Raw genomic sequence first — 25,962 nt, 5'->3', positions numbered from 1 at the left:
GTCCACATGTTGGCTGAATTTAATGTGACAACTTTGGGAATAGGAGATGAGGAAGGGAAAACTTTCTCTTACTAGCATGCTAGTAAGATAACTGGGAAAGCTAGTATTTCCGCAGGCATAGGCTTGATTAGAAAATCATCGGAGCTGGGACTATTTCTCATTCATATTTCTTCCTTACACAGTAACTTGCACATTATAGGTATTTAAGTATTTGTTCATTGAGTTTGTTTACTACTCAGATAAAAGGGTTACTTAAGGTGCTATTTAACTAGGACATGAAAATTTACTAACAAGAAAAATAAACACTATCTATACCCAATCTTTTTTTTTTATCACTATAACAGCAATACTAAAGACATATATAATGTATAGATTTTTGTCGTAGTACTCAACTTTAGTAAGCATTAGAAAGAGGTAAGATTTTTTCCCCCCTCTCTCTTAATTCAATGCCATCCAATGTGGACATCTGACTTTTTAAAAAATATATATATTTTTATTGATTTCAGAGAGGGAGAGAAAGAAACATCAATGATGAGAGAGAATCATTAATTGGATGCCTCCTGCACGCCCCCTACTGGAGATCGAGCCTACAACCCAGGCATGTGCCCTTGACCGAAATTGAACCTGGGACCCTTCAGTCGCAGGCCAACACTCTATCCACTGAGCCAAACCAGCTAGGGTGACATATGACTTTTTATGCAACAAAGGAAAAGTATAAGTGATAAATATTCTTGTGACTATTATGGGAGACTGGTGACAAATTGCAGAGGGTTGATATTGAAGGGACAGAACTAGAGCAGAAATGAAATGAACATTTATTAACATTGTGACAAGGCCTGGCTCAATAGTTTCAACATATATTATTCTATTTAATTCTTGTATAACCTTATGGAGTAGGCATTTTTTAAAGATATTTTTATTGATTTTTAGAGAGATAAGAAAGGAAAGGGAGAGAGAGAAATATCTATGAGAGAGCACAAAATTGATTGGCTGCCTCCTGTACGCCCCCTACTGGGAATCGAGCTGGTAAACCACGCATGTGCCCTGACTGGGAACTGAAGTGGAAACCTGGGATGATGCCTGACTAACTGAGTCACACTGGCCAGGGTGAGATAGGCATTCTTTCCGACAGAGGTTCAACATGGAAATGATTAGGAAGTACCGTGAATGGGCAGTGAGTATACCGAGAAAATCTCAGTGAGCACAGTCAACTTCCTGGCGAATCTCATTTGAGCCCTTTGCCTTGCAGGACTCAAAACTGCACACCCAGAGTGTCCCATTTCTCAGAGGTGAGAAACGTATTACCAAACAGAGGAGACTGATGTATATTGAGACGGATGCCTGATGAGAAATTTATTGTCCCACAAATAAGAATACTCACTGTAAACAGAACTACGTGGGAGACAAAATATAATCAGAAGTTTAATGGGTGAGTAGAGAATGAAAAGAAAAGGAGCTATATTTAAAAGGATGGCCTTTATTATGTTGAGGCCATCCCTTTAAAAAGAAATGGAGAAAACAATTCCTTTTGCAATAGGACCAAAAGAATAAAACACCTTGTAATAAACTTAACAAAGAATGTGAAAATTATAAAACATTATTAAAGGAGATTTAAAAAGATACAATGAAATGGAAATATATCCCATGCTCATGGATTGGAAGAATCAACATAGTTAAAATGGCCATTTTACCCAAAGCAATATACAGATGTAATGCAATTCCCATCAAAATCCCAATGTCATTTTAAAAAAAAAAAAAGGAGAAATCATCAGATTTGTATGGAACAACAAAAGACCCAGAATAGGCAAAGCAATCCCGAGAAAAAAGAATGAAATTGGAGGTATCATGCTACCTGACTTCAAAATATACTACAGAGCTATGATAATCAAAACAGCATGGTATTGTCAGAGAAACAGACACACAGATGAATGGAATTGAATAGAGAGCCCAGCTATTAAACCACACATATATGGAGAGATAATTTTTGACAAAGGAGCCAGAAATGCACATTGAAGTAAAGATAGTCTCTTCAATAAATGGGAAAACTGGAAAGTCACATGCAAATGAAGGAAACTGGATTGCAGTTTGTCCCCGTGTACAAAAATTAATTCAAAATGGATCAAAGACTTAAACATAAGACCTGAAACTATAAGTCACATAGAAAAAAATATTGGTACCAAACTTATGGACCTGGGTGATAGAAAACATTTTATGGACTTGACCCCAAAAGTAAGAGAAGTAAAGGCAAAAATAAATGAATGGAATTATATTAAACTGAAGAGCTTCTGCACAGCAAAAGAAATGGACAACAAAACAAACAGGCAGCCGAAACCGGTTTGGCTCAGTGGATAGAGCGTCGGCCTGCGGACTGAAGGGTCCCAGGTTTGATTCCGGTCAAGGGCATGTACCTTGGTTGCAGGCACATCCCCAGTAGGGGGTGTGCAAGAGGCAGCTGATCGATGATTCTCTCTCATCGATGTTTCTAACTCTCTATCCCTCTCTCTTCCTCTCTGTAAAAAATCAATAAAATATATTTTAAAAAAAACACAAAAAAACAAAAAAAAAAAAACAGGCAGCCAACCAGATGGGAGATGATATTTGCAAACAGCAGCTCTGAAAAGGTTTAGTTTCCAAAATATATAAAGAACTTGTAAAACTCAACACCAAACAAATAAACAATCCAATCAAAAAGTGGTCAGAGGACCTGAAAATACACCTCTCCCAAGAAGACATATGAACAGCCAACAGATATATGAAAAGATGTTCAACCTCACTGGCAATCAGGGAAATGCAAATTAAAACTACAATGAGATACCACCTTACACCAGTTAGAGTGGCCATTATCAACAAGACAATCAATAACAAATGTTGGGGAGGTTGTGGAAAAAAGGGAACCCTTATTCACTATTTGTGGGAATGTAGACTGGTACAACCACTATAAAGAGTAGTCTGGCGATTCTTCAAAAAAATTAAAAATAGAGCTGTCATATGACCCAACAACCCCACTCCTGAGTATATACCCGGAAAATTCGAAATCATTTATATGCAAAGATATATGCACTCCTATGTTCAGTGCAGCATTACTCACGGTGGCCAAGACTTGGAAACAGCCAAAGTGCCCTGCGATAGAGGACTGGATAAAGAAGATGTGGTGCATATACACACTGGAGTACTACACGGCCATAAGAAAGGATGATATAGTGTCATTTACAACAACATGGATGGACCTTGAGCACATTATGGCAAGTGAAATAAGTCAGACAGAGAAAGCTAAGAACTATATGATTTCACTCATATGTGTGATATAAAACTGAAACTTATGAACACAAGTAGCAGTGTGGTGGTTGCCAGAGGGAGGGGAGGGTGGGGGGAGAAAGGGGTCCTAATATGAGGTGACAGGAGATTTGACTTTGGGTGGTGGGCACATGGTACAATACACAGATTTTGTAACTTAGTAATCCACACATGAAACCTGTATGTTCATGTTGACTAACGTCACCCCAATAAAACTTAATTTAAAAGTAAGTAAGTAAGTAAGTAAGTAAATAAATAAATAATAAAGGGATGGCAATGCCATTGTAATAGGAACCCTTTCCAGCAAGAACAAGTGGGCAACTCCTCTGTCTTTGTGTTAGGGGTGATCTAGATGTTGGCATTAGAACTCCTCAAGACCATTAGCTAAGATTTCCTCTCCTCCCTGGAGGGCGTCAGTATTTACTGCTGTGACCTCCTTTTTACGCTACTTCCAGTGAGGACCAAACTCTATTCACATGAACACTTTCCTTATGGTCTTACGTTAACACGTCTGGTCAGGTTATGGTCGTCTTGCTTTTTAAAAAGTTGTTTGGTCTCATGTTGAGAAAGTGGTTTTTAAACATTTTGAGTCAAAAACTTCTTTAAGAATGTTTTAAAAGGTAATGAATTTCTCTCCAGAAAACGGTACACAAACAAATACGAAAACACGTTATTTCCAGAATCCTAGAAACCGATACTTGAATCCAATATTTTAAGCCATTGCTTAAGATAAACATCTAATCTAATAATAGACAAATATGCAAATTGACCGCACCTTTGCTACACCTAAGCCACGCCCACCAGCCAAGCCATGCCCACCAGCCAATCAGGACGAGTATGCAAATCACCCCAACAAAGATGGTGGCTAATTTGCATATCAAGACAGCATCGAAAGAAGCCAAGAGCTGCAGAAGGGAGTAAAGCTTCGAAGAAGCAAGCAAGCCGGGAGCGGGGGGAGGAGAAGGGAGGAGCGAAGTCAGGGCCGGGGCAAAGGGGAAAGCAGGCGGGCTGGAGGAGAAGGCGGGCTGGGGGACAAGGGAGGAGCGGAGGCGGGGCCAGGGGCGAAGGGAAAAGCAGGCGGGCTGGAGGAGAAGGCGGGCTGGGGGACAAGGGAGGAGCGGAGGCGGGGCCGGGGCGAAGGGGGAAGCAGGCGGGCTGGTGGAGAAGGCGGGCTGGGGGACAAGGGAGGAGCGGAGGCCGGGCCGGGGCGAAGGGAAAAGCAGGCGGGCTGGCAGAGAAGGCAGGGCGGGCGACAAGGGAGGAGCGGAGGCGGGGCCAGGGGCGAAGGGAAAAGCAGGTGGGCTGGTGGAGAAGGCGGGGCGGGTGACAAGGGCGGGGAGGAGGTGGGGCCGGGGGCTAACGGAAAGCAGGCGGGCTGGAGGAGAAGGCGGGCTGGGGGACAAGGGCGGAGGGGAGGCAGGGTAGAGTGCAGCAGGAAATCCTATTGCAGGATTTTTCCTGCAACGGGAACGCTAGTATATTCATAAAGTGAAACACTCACAGTCCATGGGGGAACTTATGATCCTTATGAAATGGTATCATTTTGATTTGGTAAATAAGAAAAGTGAGGCTCAGGGAGGGTAAGTGACTTTCTCAAGGGCCAGAAAGAGGCAGAATAAGGAATCTACTAGTTTCTTTCTTTTTTTTTTGTTTTTGTTTGTTTTTGGTGGTATCTTCTTATCTGTTTTATTATTTTTTAATTTCTTTATTGATTAAGGTATCACATATTTGTCCTCATCCCCCCATTCCCAAACCCCTCCCCACGCATGCCCCCACCCCCCTGTCGTCTGTGACCATTGGTTAGGCTTATATGCATGCATACAAGTCCTTTGGTTGATCTCTCCCCCTTACTCCCACCCTCCCCTAACCTTCCCTCTGAGGTTTGACAGTCTACTAGTTTCTATAGCAGATATAAGAATGTCTGTAATTTTTAAGATGACTCCTAAAAATTTCATCCCAAATAAAAAATAAAATTAAAAAGGATTAAGTGGAGGAAGAAGGAAATGGCTGTTTTATGACTTCTGAATATTTAAAGATGGCCACAACTTTTTTCTTTTAATCAGCAAAGATGTGGCTTAAGTTACCACTATCCCCATTTTACCAAAGGGTAGAAATTACCTGAGGCTAAATAACTTGCTCAAGTTTTCTTAGCTTTAAGGGACATTATTAGAATTGGAACAAGGATTGTTCAAGTTCAAGGCAGTCAGAGTCCAGGGTAACTCCTCAGATAGGTGGGAAGAATAAGATTCATATGCTTCCGTTCAGTTTTTCAAAGAGATGTAAAACTAAAAAAATAAAAAGAGATGGTTTATGCTTTAGTTCAAAAATTATCTGTCTTTGCATTTTCCTTTTGTGTTGTGTTATATTTCATTAGACAACAAAGGCTTCTCTTCTTCCTCTCCTGGTAATAAATAGTGATTAATCACGACAACCTGTCACGCTCAATTTAGCATTCATTCCATGGAAAGATTTTCCACCCTCTCCAAGGTGAAATTTACATTTTAATGTCCATAGATAAAAAGGGAAAGCAGTATGTGTTACATTTCTCCCCACTATGAAAACCATTTTCAGAAATTTAGAATGTTAAATAATCATTCTCTTTATGAGACTAGCTCTAAAGATACATATAAATTTTGAAATCTATAGTATTACTTAGCAATTTTAGTGCTTTACTTTTTGCAGCCAATCATGGAAGACTGGCTTTTATAACTTTCTCTGCAGAGTCATCTTAATTATAGGGAAATCCCGTTACAGATGGCTCCCCATTTACAGTGCTTCTACTGGAATCTAACGTTGGTTTTATTGGAAATGATGAACAGTTACTCTTCCTAGGATACAGAGTTAGGAATCAGGATAGGAAGTGAACTACATTTTTTCAGCTTTGGTAAAATTCAAACTTACATATTATTTCCTTCGAAACTTTATCCCAAGGAGCAAAAAGTCAAAAAAAAGCAAAAAAACTTTTAGATTTCTCAGAATCCTAGAAAATTTTTCAAGATGAAAGGAGTCAGACATATTATTTGATTCCATCTGCACATTTAATTGGCAAGTAAGATGAGTTTCACCCAGTTGCAGAAATAGTGATAGAGCTGGCACTGGGAGCTGCATGGACTATCACCACACTTTGAGTCACACTTTGCTCCAAATGTACCCTTCTTCTTTTATTCCTTCTTCATAGCACGATGGCAAGCTGGCATTATGTTACATATTCATTTGTTAATTGTCTTTCTCCTCAAAGAATGTTAAGTTCCAAGAGGGCAAAAAAATCAGTAGCTTCTAATAGTGTCGGAGCACATAGCAGGACTCAATAAATACTTGATAAATAAAGTTTCAAATTTAACATTCTCCTGTATCCCATGTTTTCTTTAATTAGGATTTTGAAAAAAAGTATTTTTAAAAATATATATTTTTATTAATTTCAGAGAGGAAGGGAGAAGGAGAGAGAAATAAAACATCAATGATGAGAGAGAATCATTGATTGGCTGCTTCCTGCACACTCCATACTGAGGATTGAGCCTGCAACCCGGGCATATGTCCTTCCCCAGAATTCTCCCTGGTCCATAGCTTGATATTCAACCACTGAGCCATGCTGGCTGGGCAAAAAATTAAACATCTTAATGTACTCAATGTAGAAGACTTCTTAAACAAGATAAAAAGCCATAAAAATAAATTCTGTTACATTATAATTAAGGGCTTCTGATCATAAATACAAGTCACAAATCAAGAGAAAACTGCCACACAGATAAACAACAAAGGATTAGTATCCAGAATACATAAATAACTCCTAAAAATAAAAACATGTAATCTATGAGGGAAAAAATGGTAAAATATATGAACAGATATTTTAAAGAAGAGCAAACACAGATGGCTAATAATGGCCCACAATAACCAATAAAAATAAGATATTCCATTTTTTTTAGTAATGAGGGAAACAAAAATTCAAAACCACTATGATATACACTCAAAAGAACTGAAAGCAAGACTCAAATAGTACACCCATTTTTGTGTACTTATTTGCATGCCCATGTTCATAGCGACGTAATTCACAGCAGCCAAAAAGTGGCAGCAACCCAAGTGTTTATCAATAGATAAGTGGATACACAAAAAAAAGGAAATTCTGTCATGCTACAATGTGGATGAACCTTGAAGACATTATGCTAAGTGAAATAAGCCAGTCAGAAAAGGGCAAATACTGTATGGTATTACTTACACTAGGTATATAGAGTTGTGAAATTCTACTGCTTAAAAAAAGAGTAGAATGATGATTGCCACAGGCTTGCAGGAGGGGAGTGGGAGTTTTTGTTTAATAAGTATAAAGTTTCAATTTGAGAAGATGAAAAGACTTACAGAAATGGAGTATGTGATTGATGGTTGCACAACAATAGGAATGTACTTAATGACACTGAATTGTACACTTAAAATGGTGGAAATGGTAAATTTTGTTGTGTATGTTTTATCATAATAAAGAAAAAGTCACAATGAGATATCAATTTATATCCACTAGCTTGACAAAAATAAAACTTCTGACAAAGGCAAGTATTGATCATTGCTATGGACTGAGTGTGTTCCGCCCCGCCCCCCGCACACTGCCCCAAATTTATATGTTGAAGCCTGACCACCTTCCGTACCCTCCACCTGACTGTGTTGGAGACAAGGCCTTTAGGAGACAATTAGAGTTCAATGAGGCCATACTCCATAAGTATGGAGCCCTGATCCCATAGAACTGGTGTCCTTATAAAAGACAAAGAGCACTCCTCTCCACCGAGAACATAGTGGGAAGGCAGCTGTCTGGAAGCCAGGAAGCGAGCACTCACCAGAAACTGAACCCTGCTGAAAACTTGATTTTGGACTTTCCAGTCTCCAGAAGAGTTAGAAAATAGATTTCTGTTGTTTCAGCCAGCCAATCTCTGGTATTTTGTTATGGCAGCCCAAGACAGTCATAGTAGAGCAGTGGGATCTCATGTGCTACTGAGAGGACTGTATATGGGGACCATCTGGCCTAGTCTAGCAAAGCCAAGGCCATGTACCCTCACAATCCAGCAGCTCCATTGCATGGTATAAATTCTTGAGAAACTAGCACATGTGTAACATGAGATAAATACATGGAAGTTAAATTGGACAGCTTTTGTATTAGCAAAATCTGGAAATAACCAAAATGTACAGTGAGAGGACAATAGAAACTATAAAGAAAAATAGGTAAATGATAAAAAACATAGGATGGCATTACACCTGGGTGATAAAGAACAATGCTTGAGGAGAGTACATGGGCTTCATGTGGTCATCAATACTCTATATTCTAAGCTGGATGGTGGGCATGTAGACATCTTCTTCTTATTATTATTTAAAACATGTATATCCATTCTGCATATTCTTATTTCACACATGTAGAATATGTATTAACAATTAAATAAATCAAATGACAATCTTCAATGCCCGAAGCATCTAATATAATAATAGAGGAGTCGGAAAAAATGGCGACGGAATAGAGTCGGGTTTGGAGTCTGTTCCTGGGGCGGAGAGTCGGAGCAGCAGAGGCTCGCAGAGGGAGTGTATGTGGGCAAGCCAAGGGACAGCTAAACTCCAGGAGAAGGCGGGGGAGTGCTGGGCAGTGTTCCTCTGACCGCGCAGCACCCACAGGGGCTGGGTCCCCTCCTGGAGCTGCGGGCTCGCCGGGCGCCTCGCCATCTTGCAAGGAAAGGAGGATTTTAGTGGAAACCTGACTTTCCGCGACAACTGCTAACACTGAACTGCTGGGAGCACCAGACCACCGGTCCCCTATCAGCGCAAACACTCGGATTCAAAGAAACTCTTCACTGCACCACGGAAAGGTCAGATTTTGTCTGAAATAAGCTGCGGTTTCTAATCCCCGCGGTGGGTGAGGGAAGCGCTGGGTGAGGGAAGCGCGGCAGCCGCAGGACCTGCAGGAGCCGGGAGGTCTGTGCCTAGAAAAATCGGCGGCAGTTGGAACTGCCGTGATCCGTGAATGAGGAGGGGGGTCTTCTGAGCTGCTAACAGAAGTGACCTCTTGAAAGCAACTCATTTTAATCTGACGAGGAGGGTCAGACTAAGAATTTTCAAAGGAGTGCAGGATCCTTAGTCTGGGGCACAGACCCACGGTCCGCACACCTGGGCTCTTTCCGACTCTGATTGCTAAGCCCAATACAGAGGTAAACCCAGGTGGAAACCCTGAAAGACTGCAGGGGGAAGGTGTTTTTTCGGAACCTGGGGCCAGAGCTGCGTGTGACCATCAGAGAGGCAGCTCTGAGGCGCACATCTCCACAAACCGGTAGTGAGTGCCATAGAAGGGGAAAAAAAAAAAGAAAAAAGAGCTAGAGAGGCCCGGAAGTCAATTCAGAAACACTGCCACCCAGGGGCTGAAACGCTAATTGTCTCTGGTGTAATCAAAAATAAATACGAGAAATTAAGATAGGGCTGGCTTAAAAAGCAGGACTGGCTTCCAACACTGAGGAGCCCTGGAATGAAGCTGAACTGAAATACCGCCCAGACTGGGAAAAAGGCGTACCAAACAGAATAATAGAGGAAGTGAATGACAGCCGCTACTGCACATTTTAGTCTTCCTATTTTTTAATTTTCAATTCTTTTTTCAATTTTTTTAAATTTTTTATTCTCATATTTTTTTATTTTCATTTTTTGCATCTTTTACTTAAGAAACTAATATTTTTTCTTTTTCCTCACTTGATTTTCACCTTTTTAATTATTACATTTTTATTTTCAATCAGCACTATTATTACTATTATTTTACTTTTTTTTTTTTTTTTTTAATGTCATTTGATTTTCTCTTTCTTTTATTTTTGGATTAGTGTCCTACATTCGATTTGCATCTTTCCCTTACAATCGCTTTACCCTATCTCAAAGCTAACATTATGCCATCACTCTCCTAACCTTTCCCCTTTTGCTCCCAGTTTATCTTAACCCTTTCTGGCTTTAGATTTTCCCTACTTTTTCAGTTTACTCCCTGCTAAAACTTCACCCTACTTATATATCTAATTCCCAACCCCCTGCTCCAAATCCATACAAACCTCTCTCTACGCTACCTTTAAAAAATTATTTTTCTCTCGGGCCTTTTGTTGTTGTTTGCTTGAATGTTGATTAGATTGAATTTTTATGCTTTTTTATGAGATTGTTTAGATTATTCTTTTTGCTGGTTTGGTTGGTTCTTTTGTTTGCTTTGTTTTTGTTTGTTTTTTACTTTTGTTTTCCCTTGCCTCACTTGATATTAGCTGCTGTTGCAGTTTGTATTAATCTCCAGGCTCGTGTTGCTGGAATTTGCTGGGAATAGTGGTTGTTCTAGTGGAGTTTACTCCCCATATATATAGTTTGTTCCCCTTTTCTCTCTTAGTATCATTCTTGTCTCTCTTACTTTTTTTTTCTTTTCTTTTTCTTTTCTGTTATTTCTTTTCTTTCTTTCTGCTCTTTTCCCAAGTTCAGATTCACACTCTTTGTTGTTGTTTTTTTCTTCGTTGTTGTTCTTTCTTTTTACTCTCCCTCTTCCACTCCTATTCCCTAATTTGTCTTTCTCTGGTGGTTACCTCTATTGGAGGTTATTAATATCGTGAATACAATTCTGTTCAGTGCCTTGTCTGTTGTGCCTGGTTGTGTTGTATTTTATACCTTTAAATCAACGCCAGAGAGAGAAATCTATATAACCAGACATCCGGAGAAGAGAGACCATGGGGAGACAAAGAAACAGCCCCCACAGGAAAGAGAAGCAGGCATCACCAGAAAAGGAAGTAAACGATTTAGAGGCAAACAACCTATCAGAGAAAGAATTCAGAGAAATGGTCATAAAGTGGCTGAAAAGGATGGAAGACAAATTCGACAATATGAGTAAGAACCAAGAAGAAATGAAGAAGAACCAAGAAGAAATGAAAAGTGACATCGCTGCTGTAAAGAACTCAATAGAAAGCATCAAGAGTAGACTAGATGAAGCAGAGGACCGCATAAGTGAGCTAGAAGACAAGATGGAAAAAAATACCCAATTACAACAGCTTCTAGAAACAAAAATTAGAAAGATTGAGGAGAGCGTAAGGGAACTTCAGGACAATACAAAACAAAACAACATCAGGATAATAGGGGTGCCAGAAGGAAAGGAAACTGAGCAAGGAATAGAAAACCTGTTTGAAGAAATAATAACTGAAAACTTCCCTGATATAGGGAAGAAAAAACCCACACAAATCCAAGAAGCTCACAGAGTTCCAAGCAAAATGAACCCCAAAAGACCGACGCCAAGGCACATTATAGTTAAGCTGGCAAACACCAACGACAAAGTAAGAATCTTACAAGCGGCCAGAGAGAGACAGACAGTTACATACAAAGGAACCCCCATCAGACTAGCAACTGATTTCTCAACAGAAACTCATCAGGCCAGAAGGGAATGGAATGAAATATACCAAGTCATGCAAAGGAAGGGTCTAAATCCAAGAATACTGTACCCAGCAAGGCTATCAATCAAAATTGAAGGTGAAATCAGGAGCTTCAGAGACAAAAAAGGACTAAGGGAGTTTATCACCACCAAACCAGCAATGAAAGAAATGCTAAAGGGTCTGCTGTAAAAAAAAAAAGAAAGAAATAGGAAGCAAAGAAGGTACACAGGGGTATAGAATAAAAATGGCGTCAAATAAGTACCTATCAATAATAACTTTAAATGTAAATGGATTGAATGCCCCAATCAAAAGACACAGGGTAACAGACTGGATAAGAAAACAAAACCCAGATATCTGCTGTCTACAGGAAACCCACCTCAAAAAAAAGGATGCATACAGACTGAGAGTAAAGGGATGGAAAAAGGTTTTCCAGGCAAATGGAAATGAAAAAAAAGCTGGGGTTGCAATACTTATATCTGACAAATTAGATCTCAAAGTGAAGGACATAACAAGAGATAATGAAGGCCACTTCATAATACTAAAGGGAGAAATCCAACAAGAAGAAATAACTCTGGTAAACATATATGCACCCAATACAGGAGCACCAAGATACATTAAAAAACTCCTGGAAGATATCAAAGGAGAGATTGACAGTAATACAATCATAGTAGGAGACTTCAATACCCCACTATCACCATTGGACAAATCCTCTAAACAAAAAATCAGCAAAGGAACATCAATCCTAAATGACTCACTAGAACAGATGGAATTAATCGACATCTTCAGAACATTTCACCCCAAAGCCACAGAATATACATTCTTCTCAAGTGCACATGGGTCATTTTCAAAGATAGACCATATGTTAGGACATAGGCAAAGTCTCTCCAAATTCAAGAAGATAGAAATCATATCAAGTATCTTCTCAGATCACAGTGGCATAAAACTGGAAATCAACTACAATAAAAACAACCCAAAGAAATCAAACACTTGGAGACTAAACAGCATGTTATTAAACCATGACTGGGTTACCAAAGACATCAAGGAAGAAATAAAAAACATCATGGCAACAAACGACAATGAAAACACAACAATCCAAAATCTATGGGACACAATGAAAGCAGTCCTGAGAGGGAAGTTCATAGCTCTACAAGCCTACTTCAAAAAACAAGAAACAATGGTAATAAATTACCTAACCCAACAACTCAAAGAGTTAGAGAGAGAGCAACAAGATAAGCCCAGTGTAAGCAGAAGGAAAGAAATAATAAAGATCAGAGCGGAGATAAACGACATAGAGACCAAAGAAACAATACAAAAGATCAACAAAACCAAGAGCTGGTTCTTTGAAAGGATAAACAAGATTGATGGACCTCTAGCCAGGCTCACCAAGAAGCAAAGAGAGAGGACCCAAATAAACAAAATCAGAAATGAAAGAGGTGAAATAACAACAGACCCCGACGAAATACAAAGGATTGTTACAAAATACTACGAACAACTCTATTCCAACAAACTGGACAACCTAGAGGAAATCGACATATTCCTAGAAAAATACAACCTTCCAAAACTCAATCAGGAAGATTCTAAACAGCTCAACATGCCAGTAACTATGGAAGAAATTGAAGCAGTCATCAAAAAGCTTCCGGCAAACAAAAGCCCGGGGCCAGATGGCTTCACAGGAGAGTTTTATCAAACTTTCAAGGAAGAACTAAAACCTATCCTCCTCAGACTATTCCAAAAAATTCAAGAGGAAGGAACACTTCCAGGCTCCTTCTATGAAGCCAGCATCACCCTAATACCAAAACCAGATAAAGACAACTCAATGAAAGAGAATTACAGGCCAATATCCCTCATGAACATTGATGCCAAAATCCTCAACAAAATTCTAGCAAATCGGCTCCAGCAGTACATCAGAAAGATCATACACCATGACCAAGTAGGATTTATTCCAGGAATGCAAGGATGGTACAATATCCGCAAATCAATAAACGTGATACATCACATAAACAAATTGAGAGATAAAAATCACATAGTCATATCAATAGATGCAGAAAAAGCATTTGACAAAATCCAACACCCTTTCTTGATAAAAACTCTCAACAAGGTGGGAATAGAAGGCTCATACCTCAACATAATAAAAGCTATTTATGATAAACCCACAGCAAACATCATACTCAATGGGCAAAAACTAAAACCATTTCCCCTAAGAACAGGAACAAGACAGGGATGCCCACTCTCACCACTTCTATTTGACATAGTACTGGAAGTATTAGCTATCGCAATTAGGCAAGAAGAAGAAATAAGAGGCATCCAAATTGGAAAAGAAGAAGTGAAGCTGTCCTTATTTGCAGATGACATGATATTGTACATAAAAAACCCAAAAGATTCCATCAAAAAACTAATAGACTTAATAAATGAATTCGGCAATGTAGCGGGATACAAAATTAACGCCAAGAAATCTATGGCTTTTCTATACACCAATAATGAACTTACAGAAAGAGAGACTAAAAAAGCAATCCCATTTACCATTGCACCAAAAAAATTAAGATACCTAGGAATAAACTTAACTAAGGAGGTAAAAGACCTATACGCAGAAAACTACAGGACACTGAAAAAAGAGATAGAGGAAGACGTAAACAGATGGAAGAACATACCATGTTCCTGGATTGGTAGAATCAACATCATTAAAATGTCCATACTACCCAAAGCAATCTACAGATTCAATGCACTCCCCATCAAAATACCAACAGCATATTTCACAGACCTAGAAAGAACTCTCCAAAAATTCATCTGGAATAAAAAAAGACCCCGACTAGCCTCAGCAATCCTCAGAAAGAAGAATAAAGTAGGTGGGATCTCAATACCAGATTTCAAGCTGTATTACAAAGCCACTGTTCTCAAAACAGCCTGGTACTGGCACAAGAACAGACATATTGATCAATGGAACAGAATAGAGAACCCAGATATCGACCCAAACCACTATGCTCAATTAATATTTGACAAAGGAGGCATGAACATACAATGGAGTCAAGACAGTCTCTTCAATAAATGGTGTTGGGAAAACTGGACAGATACATGCAAAAAAATGAAACTAGATCACCAACTTACACCATACACAAAAATAAACTCAAAATGGATACAGGACTTAAACATAAGACGGGAAACCATAAAAATACTAGAGGAATCCACAGGCAACAAAATCTCAGACATATGCCACAAGAACTTCTTCACTGACACTGCCCCTAGGGCAATGGAAGCTAAAGAGAAAATTAACAAATGGGACTACATCAAAATAAAAAGCTTTTTTACAGCAAAAGAAACCATCAACAAAACAACAAGAAAGCCCACTGCATGGGAAAACATATTTGCAAATGCTATCACTGATAAAGGTTTAATCTCCAACATCTACAGGCAGCTTATGCAACTCAATAAGAGGAAGATAAATGATCCAATAAAAAAATGGGCAACAGACCTAAACAGAATATTTTCAAAAGAAGACAGAAGGAAGGCCAAGAGACACATGAAAACATGTTCAAAGTCACTTATTATCCGAGAGATGCAAATCAAAACAACAATGAGGTACCATCTCACACCTGTCAGAATGGCTATCATCAACAAATCAACAAACGACAAGTGTTGGCGAGGATGCGGAGAAAAAGGAACCCTCGTGCACTGCTGGTGGGAATGCAGACTGGTGCAGCCACTGTGGAGAACAGTATGGAGTTTCCTCAAAAAACTGAAAATGGAACTCCCATTTGACCCAGTAATCCCACTCCTGGGAATATATCCGAAGAAACTAGAAAAACCAATCAGAAAGGATATATGCACCCCTATGTTCATAGCAGCACAATTTACAATAGCTAAGATTTGGAAACAGCCTAGGTGCCCGTCAGCAGATGAGTGGATCGGAAAACTGTGGTACATCTACACAATGGAATACTATGCTGCCATAAAAAAGAAGGAATTCTCATCATTTGCAGCAACCTGGATGGAATTGGAGAACATTATGCTAAGTGAAATAAGCCAGTCAATGAAAGAAAAATACCACATGATCTCACTCATTTAGGGATAGTAAAGAACATTATAAAGTGGTGAACAAAAAGATAGATACAGAGACAGTAAAGCATCAAACAGACTTACAAAGTACAGGGGGAAAGTTTGGGAAAGGTGGGGGAGTTATGAAATCAAACGAAGGACTTGTATGCATGCATATAAGCATAAACAATGGACGCAAAACTCTGGGGGGGGAGGGCATGTGTGGGTGTGGGGTGGGGGGGGTAATGGTAAGATATGTACACATATAATACCTCAATAAAAATATTAAAAAAAAAATAATAATAATAATATAATAATAGAGGAATATGCAAATTAGCCAGGATGCTGTAACATCATGACTGATCTATAAGAGCTATGAGCGGGGAGAGCTACAGGAGGGCAGGGCAGTGAGCTATGAGTGGCGGTGGGTAGGTGGCCAGCTGAGGCAAGTGGCAGCCAGCTACTTGCGCACGGATTTGTGCACAGGGCTACTAGTAAATAAGAGTATAAAACTTCAAGTTGCAGGGCATAACCGGAATAGATAACAAAGCAAGCAAAATTCTGATATAATGAATTATTTGAACTGCTTAAAAAAGTTGGCTACGTAAATCACAATTTTACCAGAAGTACTACAAAATCCATCCTGGATACCAAATGCACTATGAACAGTAAAAAAAACCTTTGATATGCTATCAATGCAGACCCCACATCATGTATGTTAAGTCTGAAAGCCATTTATCCTATATAATAAAAGGGTAATATGCAAATTGACCCTAATGGCAGAACGACCAGGAACGACCGTCACCATGATGCACACTGACCACCAGGGGGCAGATGCTCAATACAGGAGCTGCCCCCTGGTAGTCAGTGCACTTCTACAGGGGGTGCAACGCTCAGCCAGAAGCCGGCTCATGGCTGGCCAACACAGCGGCAGTGGTGGGAGCCTCTCTTGTCTCTGTGGCAGCGCTAAGGATGTCCAACTAACGGCTTAAGCCTGCTCCCCGTTAGTCAACATCCTCCGAGGTCTCCCGGGCTGCCAGAGGGATGTCTGACTGCCAGTTTAGGCCTGATCCCCTGGGAAGTGGGCATAAGCCAGGAGGTGGACATCCCCCGAGGGCTCCCAGACTATAAGAGGGTGCAGGCCGAGCTGAGGGACCACCCAAGTGCACAAATTTTCATGCACTGGGCCTCTAGTTTATACATATTACCATCAAGGGCAATGTTTTCCCCTCAGGGTGAGAATGGAGTTGCCCACATGAAAATATATAGTATATTTTGTATGGCCAGAGGTGGGTGATGAGATGTTAGAGTGAGAGCAAAGAGTTAAAAAAAGAACATCGAAACCACTAAGCAATGCCATATTTTACATTTTATTCCTCCAGGGTAAACAGATTATTCTGGGGCACTGACAATGTGACATATAACTGTTTTAGGTGCATTCACATATATCATTTTATTTAATCTTCAATACATCATCCTTGATAGGTATTACTTTTCTCATTTTATATAGGGAAAGAGAGAGCGATGAAATAACCTGCCCAGCATTCCAGTGCAGGTGAGAGTGTTGGAATTCAAACCTAGTTCACACTCTCAAAGTCCAGCACTTTGGCTATTACACAGTCTCTTTATGACTACCTTAAAAATAGTTTTCTGTAAATGACAGCAAAAATCATTAACAAATCAAGAGTTAATCAGCCAGGCTCTTTGTTTCTCCCCCCCCCCGCCCCCCAATGTAAGGGCTTTTCCTCTCTCTTTGGCTATATTCTTGCTCATTGTTTATTTCTTAGTAAGATGAACCAAGGAAATAAACTATGGAATCAAGTCTGTCAATTTAGGTTCTTCTTGGAAACTCAGATAACCATGTCTAAGATGTGTCTTAGGATTTCTTTTGTTCTTAGCCATACATCCTGTAATATACACAAAGTACACATGGTACAGTGCTGCCCAGAGTGGGGGCTTTGGAGTGCATACAAATCCAGAGGCAATGCTTAGAGCTCTGTGTCCTTGAGAATTTTATAGACCTCTCTGTGTCTTAGTTTGTCAGATGGGGGTAATATCTCATAGTGTGGTTGTGAGGATTAAATGATATAGCGTACATAAAGCATTCAATAGTTCTCGATACATAATAGGAGCCTAGTAAGTGTTAGGCATTACTATTAGTAGCAAATAAACATATGCATGTATCTTATATACACTAATAAGTTGTAGGTATTACTATTAGGATTATTAGAATAATCTAGCATTAGTATACTCAGGTGCCATGCAGTGGGGTTGGGGGGAGAGGACAGAAGCACAGAAGCAAGGCATCTCAGCAGAAAAGGATTAGAATGACCTGGAAAAGGCTAATCTTGACCTGGGTTTTGAAAGGTGAGAAGGAGTTAGACATATGAAGAAGGTGTATGTGCTAGGGCAGGGAGGATGGGAGAGCAAGGAAACTTCAGGCAGGAGGAAACAGCATTAATGAAATCCCACAGCATGAAATGGCATGATGTATAGGGTAGATTGGTGGGGCAGGACATCAGCATCAAGGGACCAATTACAGTGAAGTAGTTGGCATGGAGATCAAATTGAGGTGGGCCCATAAGGGACTGGTTAGCAAGTAGCAATGACTCTTTCAGGGAGGCACACTGTGAAGAGATGAAGTCATTGTTCTAAGTTAGAAAGAAACATAGAAAAGACTGGAAAGTAGTCCAGCAAAGTATGGCCACTTGAACCATGATCCAATTCTTATTTAATTTTTCTATTTTCTAGTATGAAAGTCTAAAATTTCAGAGATAAAAGTTATAGAAAACATCTGCATCAAGTATCCTCTATTAAAAATTGCCACAGCCCTGGCAGGTGTGGTTCAGTTGGTTGGGCATTGTCCCATGCACTGAAAGGTTACTGGTTTGATTCCCAGTAGGGCGCATCCCCAGGTTTTAGGTTCAATCCCTGGTAGGGGGCATGCAGGAAGCAGCTGATAGATGTTAACGTTCACATCAATGTTTCTCTCTCTCCCTCTCCTTTCCTCTCTCTCTCTAAAAAATAGGTTTAAAAGTTGCCACACATGAGAATGAGCGAAATCTGTTTTTTCATGGCCCATATGAGGAACTGGATGAATTTAGTATAAGCACAAATATACTAGTAGAATTAAAATTGAAGTTAAGACAAGCCCTAAGGAGATAAAAATTCAAAAACATCATTCTTCTTTCTATCCACCCTGAACTACCAGCAATCTCAATTGCCTTTCTGCATACCCACACCTTTCCTCTCTTCTTGGCCTTCAAAATTAAGTTGAGGGTCACTTCCTTTGGGGGCCTTCCCCAATCTTCCAACATGCTTTAGGTGCATGTTCGCTTGTTCCCAGACCTCATACATGCTTCCATCTTAGCACTAACCACATTGTAGTGTAATTGTTGGTGCTATTCTAATTTGAATTACCAGTAAACTATGAGGTCCTTGAAGGCAGGGATCATGGTTCTTCAGAATAGAGACCACGCTTAATCCTCTACCCCTAATTCCATCTAATATGCTTGGAATTAGCACATATTTGGCACTAATTAAATGCATGTAGTTTGTTGATTCAACAGAAGAAAAGTATAGACCGAGAAATAAATCTATCCTTAAAGTAACAAGATGACTTTAAAACAGATTCCTTCTTTCTCTACCTCAAAACTACAAGTAGATTTTATACCCCAGAGATACCCAAGGTCAGACAGAGACGTCAGACAATGTCTCACCCAGTTGTTTTGAGGGGTGGTATAAGAATTGGTTTCTTTCTATGTCCACTGAGACTCTCATTTGATTTCCAGATCAGTCTACCTTCAAATCAATAGTTACAATTTTTCATTATTGTAAAAGAAAAACTCTCTCATCCACAAAATAGGCTGTTATAGCATTGCAGGGTCATTTTCTCCATATATGAGCATAAAAACTAAAAGATGAATTTTCAAGGGATTAATGTTTCAAGTAAAACCCATGCAGGGTTTGCCATTATCTTTCAGGAGAATCGTCTCTCTGGTTCTCCCAAAGCACATTTTCATGTCAAGGAAAATCACTTGACTTTCAAGGCAAAGACAGACAAAATACTGCCTGGAAATAGTTTGTACACCCCATTGGGGCAAAAAGTTCTTTATACAATAAGAACAAAAAAATATTACAGTGAATGAGACAACAAAAGTCCAATGCAAAGAGTGTCAATCCCCCCCAATTTCTACGCAAAACCTAAAATACGCTAGAGCAGTGGTTGGCAAACTCATTAGTCAACAGAGCAATATCAACAGTACAACGATTGAAATTTCTTTTGAGAGCCAAATTTTTTAAACTTAAACTTCTTCTAATGCCAATTCTTCAAAACAGACTTGCCCAGGCCGTGGTATTTTGTGGAAGAGCCACACTCAAGGGGCCAAAGAGCCACATGTAGCTCGCGAGCCGCAGTTTGCCGACCACGGCGCTAGAGTCATCTGAGTGTAAGCAGGCCTAGTAGATAGAGGCACATATGTTTTCATTGTAGATAAATACACTTTTATCTGACACATGGAGGCAGTAATCCTTTAGGGTTACTTGTCAGTTTGTTCAATTGACGAACTATGCCACACTCTGTGGAAACAGTAATAACAGAGACAGACATATGCAGTCAAGAGCACGGAGTGCAAAGATCTGCCCAGGGGCCACCACAGCTGAAGAGCAACAGCTAGTGGGCTCTGAGGAAACTGCGTAACATGTGAGGTGAGTCTTACAGGATGAGCCCAACTGAAGTACTTAAGTAGTGATGGGTGTGGCTCTCTGAGGAGCTGAACCAAAGACATCATCAGCGGAGAATTTTGTCAAGAACCTAAAGGATTCTCAAGGGTGTTAGATTATGGGTCATCTTTCTCCCTTGCGCCCTTAAATGTATAAGGTTCCCAGCCCTGTGCAGATCACATTCATGTTGATCTGACGATAAGGAGAAATAAATATTATCACTCTTTATCCTGAGTTAGTAAATCATCTATAATAATAAAAGCATAATATGCTAATTAGACTGAATGTCCTTCCAGGTGTACTTCCAGATGACTTTCTGGACGAAGCCAGGGATATGAGGGAAGCCCGGGTCCCGGGTGCCAGAGGGAAGCCAGTGCCGGCAGCCGGGGGAAGGAAGGCCTACGCTTGCATGAATTTCGTACATCGGGCCTCTAGTAAATTATACTGACAATGCAAAAAATGTGGGGGAGGACAATAGTTTCTATAACAGCCATATCATCAATAGAAAGAGAATAAGAAAAAGACAGATCATGATATCGTAGATATACACAACACAGTCATAGCAGCAATGTTTCGCTCACGGCTATATTCATCAACAATAACTGACTGTGCACCCTCAGTGCCAAGTTACAGGGGAATTATAATGGTAAACAAGACCTAGAGCTTAGATGGTCTTACCAACCTAGTGGGAGCGATAAGCCAGTGAACAGGTTCTTACTATACAGTGTTAAACACCATCCTGGGGAAAGCTGACAAGATGCTAAGGCAGGCACAATGGGAACAACTAAACTGAATTTTGTAAGGAAATGGAGGACAGTGACATCTAAATTGAGACCAGAAAGAAGAATTTGCCAGAAGAAGGGGAGGATGGGGAGGAGAGAGGCGTTAGAGGAAACATTTGCATGCCATCGGCTGGAGGCAGCTCGGGAAGACTGGGACAAGAAGTTCAGCGTGTGTAGGGGTGGCGGAGGAGATGAGACACTGAAGCTACATTACTAAGTAGTAAGAGTCAGATCACCCATGGCCTTGAGACGGTTTTAAGCAGTTTGAACCTTATTTCCAGGAGAGTGGGGAGCCACTGCAGTGCTTGTGACACACAGACGACACGCATCCCTGTGCTTTAGGGAGACCTCCTTAGTGTAGGGTGGACAGCAGCCTGGATCAGGCAGGACCCAGGCAAACAGTGAAAGTCCAATCCAAGTAATCCAAAGGCCAGCATTGTGAAATTGTGAAGAAGGCTTTCTAAAGTCCATTTGGAAGAAGGAATGAATGCGAATAGACATGACTCCTTCTAAGCTCTCCACCTTCTGTCCTAGCCAAGGCATTAAATTTATTTTAAAACTACAGTAATTAAAGAGAGTGATAATAGCGCAAAAATGGGACAGGCAGATGAGTGGAACAAAGTCAAGAAATAAGCCTAAGTATAGATGGAAATTTAGGCTATGATAAAGATGGCAAGTGGAACTGTTTTAAAAAATAATTAGGCTTTCACTGTACCTAACAAAAAAATTAACTCTAGATAAAGATTTAAATGTACAAAATAAAAGCCGGCAAAAAAAAAAAAATCATTATAGGTAATTACAAAAGAAGAAAAGCAAATGCTTAGTAAACATAGATACCAATTTTTACCCAGAAGATTGGCAAGAATGAAAAATAGTTCATAATATTCATGGGCAGTGAGATTAGAGGGACATCAGGTTCCTTCTAATGCATTGATAAAAATGTATAAAATTGCTATGTCCTTTCTGGAAGACAGCTTAACAATATGAATCAAACCCTTGGAAATGTGCATGAAGTTTGACCCAGAAACTATCCCCTTAGGAATTTATCCTAAGGATGTAACTGGAAAACTACCCAAACATGTATATACAGTGGTGGCAATTGCAACACTTTGAATAATAAAGATTTCAGTAACAACCCAAACTGTCCTGGCAAAGACAATGAAATAATAAAGAGACATTTAATGTAGATACAGAACATTTTAAAGGCATGAAAAGATAATCACAATATAGTGGTAAGTGAATCAACAAGGTTATGAAACTGTGGATATTACAACTCTACTATATATATGTACAGAGAAAAACAGAGAAATTGATATAGAATTATTAATAGTCATTTTCTTTGGGGTTGAGATTATGGTTGGTTTCTGTTTTCTTCCTATCTGTTTTCTGAAAACTTCTTGCCGTAAGTACATATTGCTTTTATAATCATAAAAAAATAAAGACTCTTATCCCTTTACAAAGACATGTCAAGAATAACAGTGATGGTGGAGTTAATAACTCAAGAGAATGCGGGAAAGAGCAAGTGCCTGTATCACATTCCCGGTCATTAACAAGTGCCAACCCTCCTGACTCTTCTCAGTAGATTCAAGACAAAAACTGACACAGAAAGACCTCTACCACCTTACCTCAAAAAGAAAAAAAAAAAAGAAAAAAGAAAAAAAAGAATGAAAATCCTTGTCAGGAAAACCAGCAGTATTACTGCATAAATTACAATACATTTTGCACTTCAATTGCATAGGTAATATAGATACTTAAACCACACTTTCACACTCAACCCCACATCATGCCTGCCCATTTATCAAACCATGGCAAATATTACAACCAGTAGAACTTAGCTTAAAGAAACTAGATTGTTCTCTTGTGTAGGATTACGGTACATTTGCATGAATCTTCCTGTTTTTTCAATTATAAAACAGTAAGGAGGAGACGTTTCAAGGATCTAACTTTGCATATCAAATACAGCATGCAATAATATGGCAAATGTTGTTTTCATAATAATCTAAATTCAATAATAATAAATGACACCTTGATGTTATAATGTATAGTTTTCTATTTTTTAAAAATATATTTTATTGATTTTTTACAGAGAGGAAGGGAGAGGGATAGAGAGCTAGAAACATCGATGAGAGAGAAACATCGACCAGCTGCCTCCTGCACACCCCCTACCGGGGATGTGCCCGCAACCAACGTACATGCCCTTGACCGGAATCGAACCTGGGACCTTTCAGTCCGCAGACCGATGCTCTATCCACCGAGCCAAACCGGTTTCGGCTATAATGTATAGTTTTCTAATATTCTTTTGTGCACACTAACATATAGTCTTTAAAAGTCCATGTGTAGTACAGGAGCAGGCATTTTTACTATTGTTATTATTATTATTATTATTTCTATTTATATAGATTAGAGAAGTTACAATCAGAGGAGTTTATTGCCTCAAGGGTTTCATGATCAATCGGCCACCAATTCGGATGCATGTTTTGCTTTCATGATAGTATTTTTTCAGCTTCTACAAAGGACACTATTTTTTGTGTTTTGGTTTTGTTAATCCTCACCCAAGGATAGTTTTCCATTGGTTTTTAGAGAGAGTGGAAGAGAGGGGAAGAGACACACAGAGAGAAACATCCATGTGAGAATTGGTTGCCTCCCGCACTCACCCCAACCAGGACTGGGACTCGAGCCTGCAACTGAGATACATGCCCTTGACTGGATTGAACCCAGTACCCTTCAATCCTCAGGCTGACGCTCTATCTACTGAGCCAAACTGGCTAGGGCAATGGACACTGTTTTAAACACTGGAGTTGACTGATTTTATTCTTCGGCCATAATACAGAATTTTAAAATTATGAAGCTCATAAAGTCCAGTCTCCTTGCCTTATTGGCAGAGAAACTAAAGCCCAGGATAATAAGTGACTCTTCTCACATCTCAACTGTGACTAGCAGAAAGGGAGCGAGACCTCAGGTCCCCTACATCTGTTCTAATGTTCACAGTGCGACAGAGCGAGCCAGGGATCCTACAGCCATAACGCCTTATAGAGCATCCTCACATACATTTTGTCCCCACAATTACCCTGTGAGGCCTTATTATTTATCCTTATTTTATAAAAGGGTAACTGTTAACTTGGAGAGTTGAAGTGACTTTTTAATACTTTCAGTTACAAAGTTCAAGGCTTTTATACTGGAGGCCACCGCTTTCCCACTCTGAAATCCAGACTGGGATGCATTCTCCGTAATTCCCTCTCAATTCAAGGGTACCCATTGCTGAGAAAGTTTTGGAAACTTAAAATGATATATCAATCTTAGGAAAAGATTCATGAATTGTGTGACCATTATTTTCCAAAAAAATATATTTTAGATCATATCTCTTCTCAAAGCATTAGCTTTCTACAGATACTTAAAAGTCAAACTCAGCAAATAATGAAAGCTTACCACTGTTGAGTTTAGCAAGAAATGCCAGAGGGCTCTGATCCAAGCCAACCGTTGTATCATTAACCTCAGGAAGCTCACAGCTTAAATGGAAATCGTCAATGTAAGCATCCAAGGCTTCGGAGGCAGAGGAATACGGCTTTTCTTTATATTGGATGGAACCGTCTGTATTAAAGGAGATGCTGTTGAGGGTGGGAAGAGAAGGCTCAGAAGTGCTCAAGTGATGTTTCTTAACTGACTTTGCCATGGCTTTCTCAAAATGGGCTGCAATGTCCATTCATCTTTTAATAAACTCTAAACACAGAAAAAGGTATACAGGATTTCAGTTAAATAGGAATGGTCATCCTTGGTGATCACTGAATCCTGTGTGTTTACTTTATACAAATTAAATTCCCCCCCGACCCTCGCCGACTTTCTGCAATGTTTATATTGAGTTCTCAAGCAATACTTGTTGATTCACTGACATGGCCACAATGTAAACTGCAGTTTAGCCACATATTAAGAAGCTAGCAATATAAGCCCTGCCAGGTAAGGCATCAAATAGAGGACTTTAGTTTTACTCAACTGAATGAGTAGTTCTGGAATCGTGAGATACTTTTATTCACTACGTTTAAAATAAGGCAGGCCTCCAGAATCATGTCATGGTTTTTGATTCCCACACCTGTTCTCCTCTCATTCATGGGACAGGGGAAATCAAGGATTTCGAAGACAAGGAAGCAACAGGGGGCCCTGGCTCAAAAGAGATGGCAAACGGAGAACAGGCAGCAAGATGAGGTGAGTGAATTCAGTGGGGGACGTTGGGTCCTGGACCTCCTGCCACTCTGACCTTGGTGGAAGAATTCAGCCGCTACAGACCTTGTTAGTTCCATCTGGCCCCCACCACTTACTCTCGGCAATAACTGTAAAAATTAAGTAGAATCAGTTTCCTAGTTTTCAAGATGAGAATACAGTGGCACATGGAGATTAAGTAATTTGTCTGAAGCTACGGCACAGGGAAGCAACAGCCACGGTTGAGCCCCAGTGGTCGGATCCAGAGCTTGAACTGCATTGTTTGCACCAGACCACCGTCTCATGTGGGCTGGGATTGCCCTAAGAACCGTGATCTCTAAATGTTGGCCACCGCTGGTGAGCCACCAATGTCTGCCAGGGTTGGGTGCCTATGTTCTGTGGTCTCTCATTTCTCCAAGAGTGTTCATTGGGACTTGCAGGAGAAATGCCATTTATTTGATAAGAATATATATGTAAGTTCCAGCGAGAGAGAGTACTCACTTTTCCAGGCCTTTGAAATTCGAATGGGCATGTTGTAGTTTCAGAATGTTACATTATAT

At 39.9% G+C, this 25,962-nt stretch overlaps 1 protein-coding gene across 1 annotated transcript in view; it reads right to left on the bottom strand.

The window, feature by feature from the left end:
- The window catches only part of GRIP1 (glutamate receptor interacting protein 1), a 233,869-nt gene extending 208,958 nt beyond the window's left edge, over window positions 1-24,911 (bottom strand). The window contains exon 1 of the mRNA XM_028156465.2: window positions 24,638-24,911. Coding sequence (XP_028012266.2) covers window positions 24,638-24,911 — 274 coding nt within the window. The remainder of the gene's footprint in view (window positions 1-24,637) is intronic.
- Between the last annotated feature and the right edge of the window lie 1,051 nt (window positions 24,912-25,962).

The sequence above is a fragment of the Eptesicus fuscus genome, chromosome 7 (genome assembly GCF_027574615.1).
Source record: "Eptesicus fuscus isolate TK198812 chromosome 7, DD_ASM_mEF_20220401, whole genome shotgun sequence".
Lineage (NCBI taxonomy): Eukaryota > Metazoa > Chordata > Mammalia > Chiroptera > Vespertilionidae > Eptesicus > Eptesicus fuscus.
This window is presented reverse-complemented; position numbering and strand designations above follow the sequence as displayed.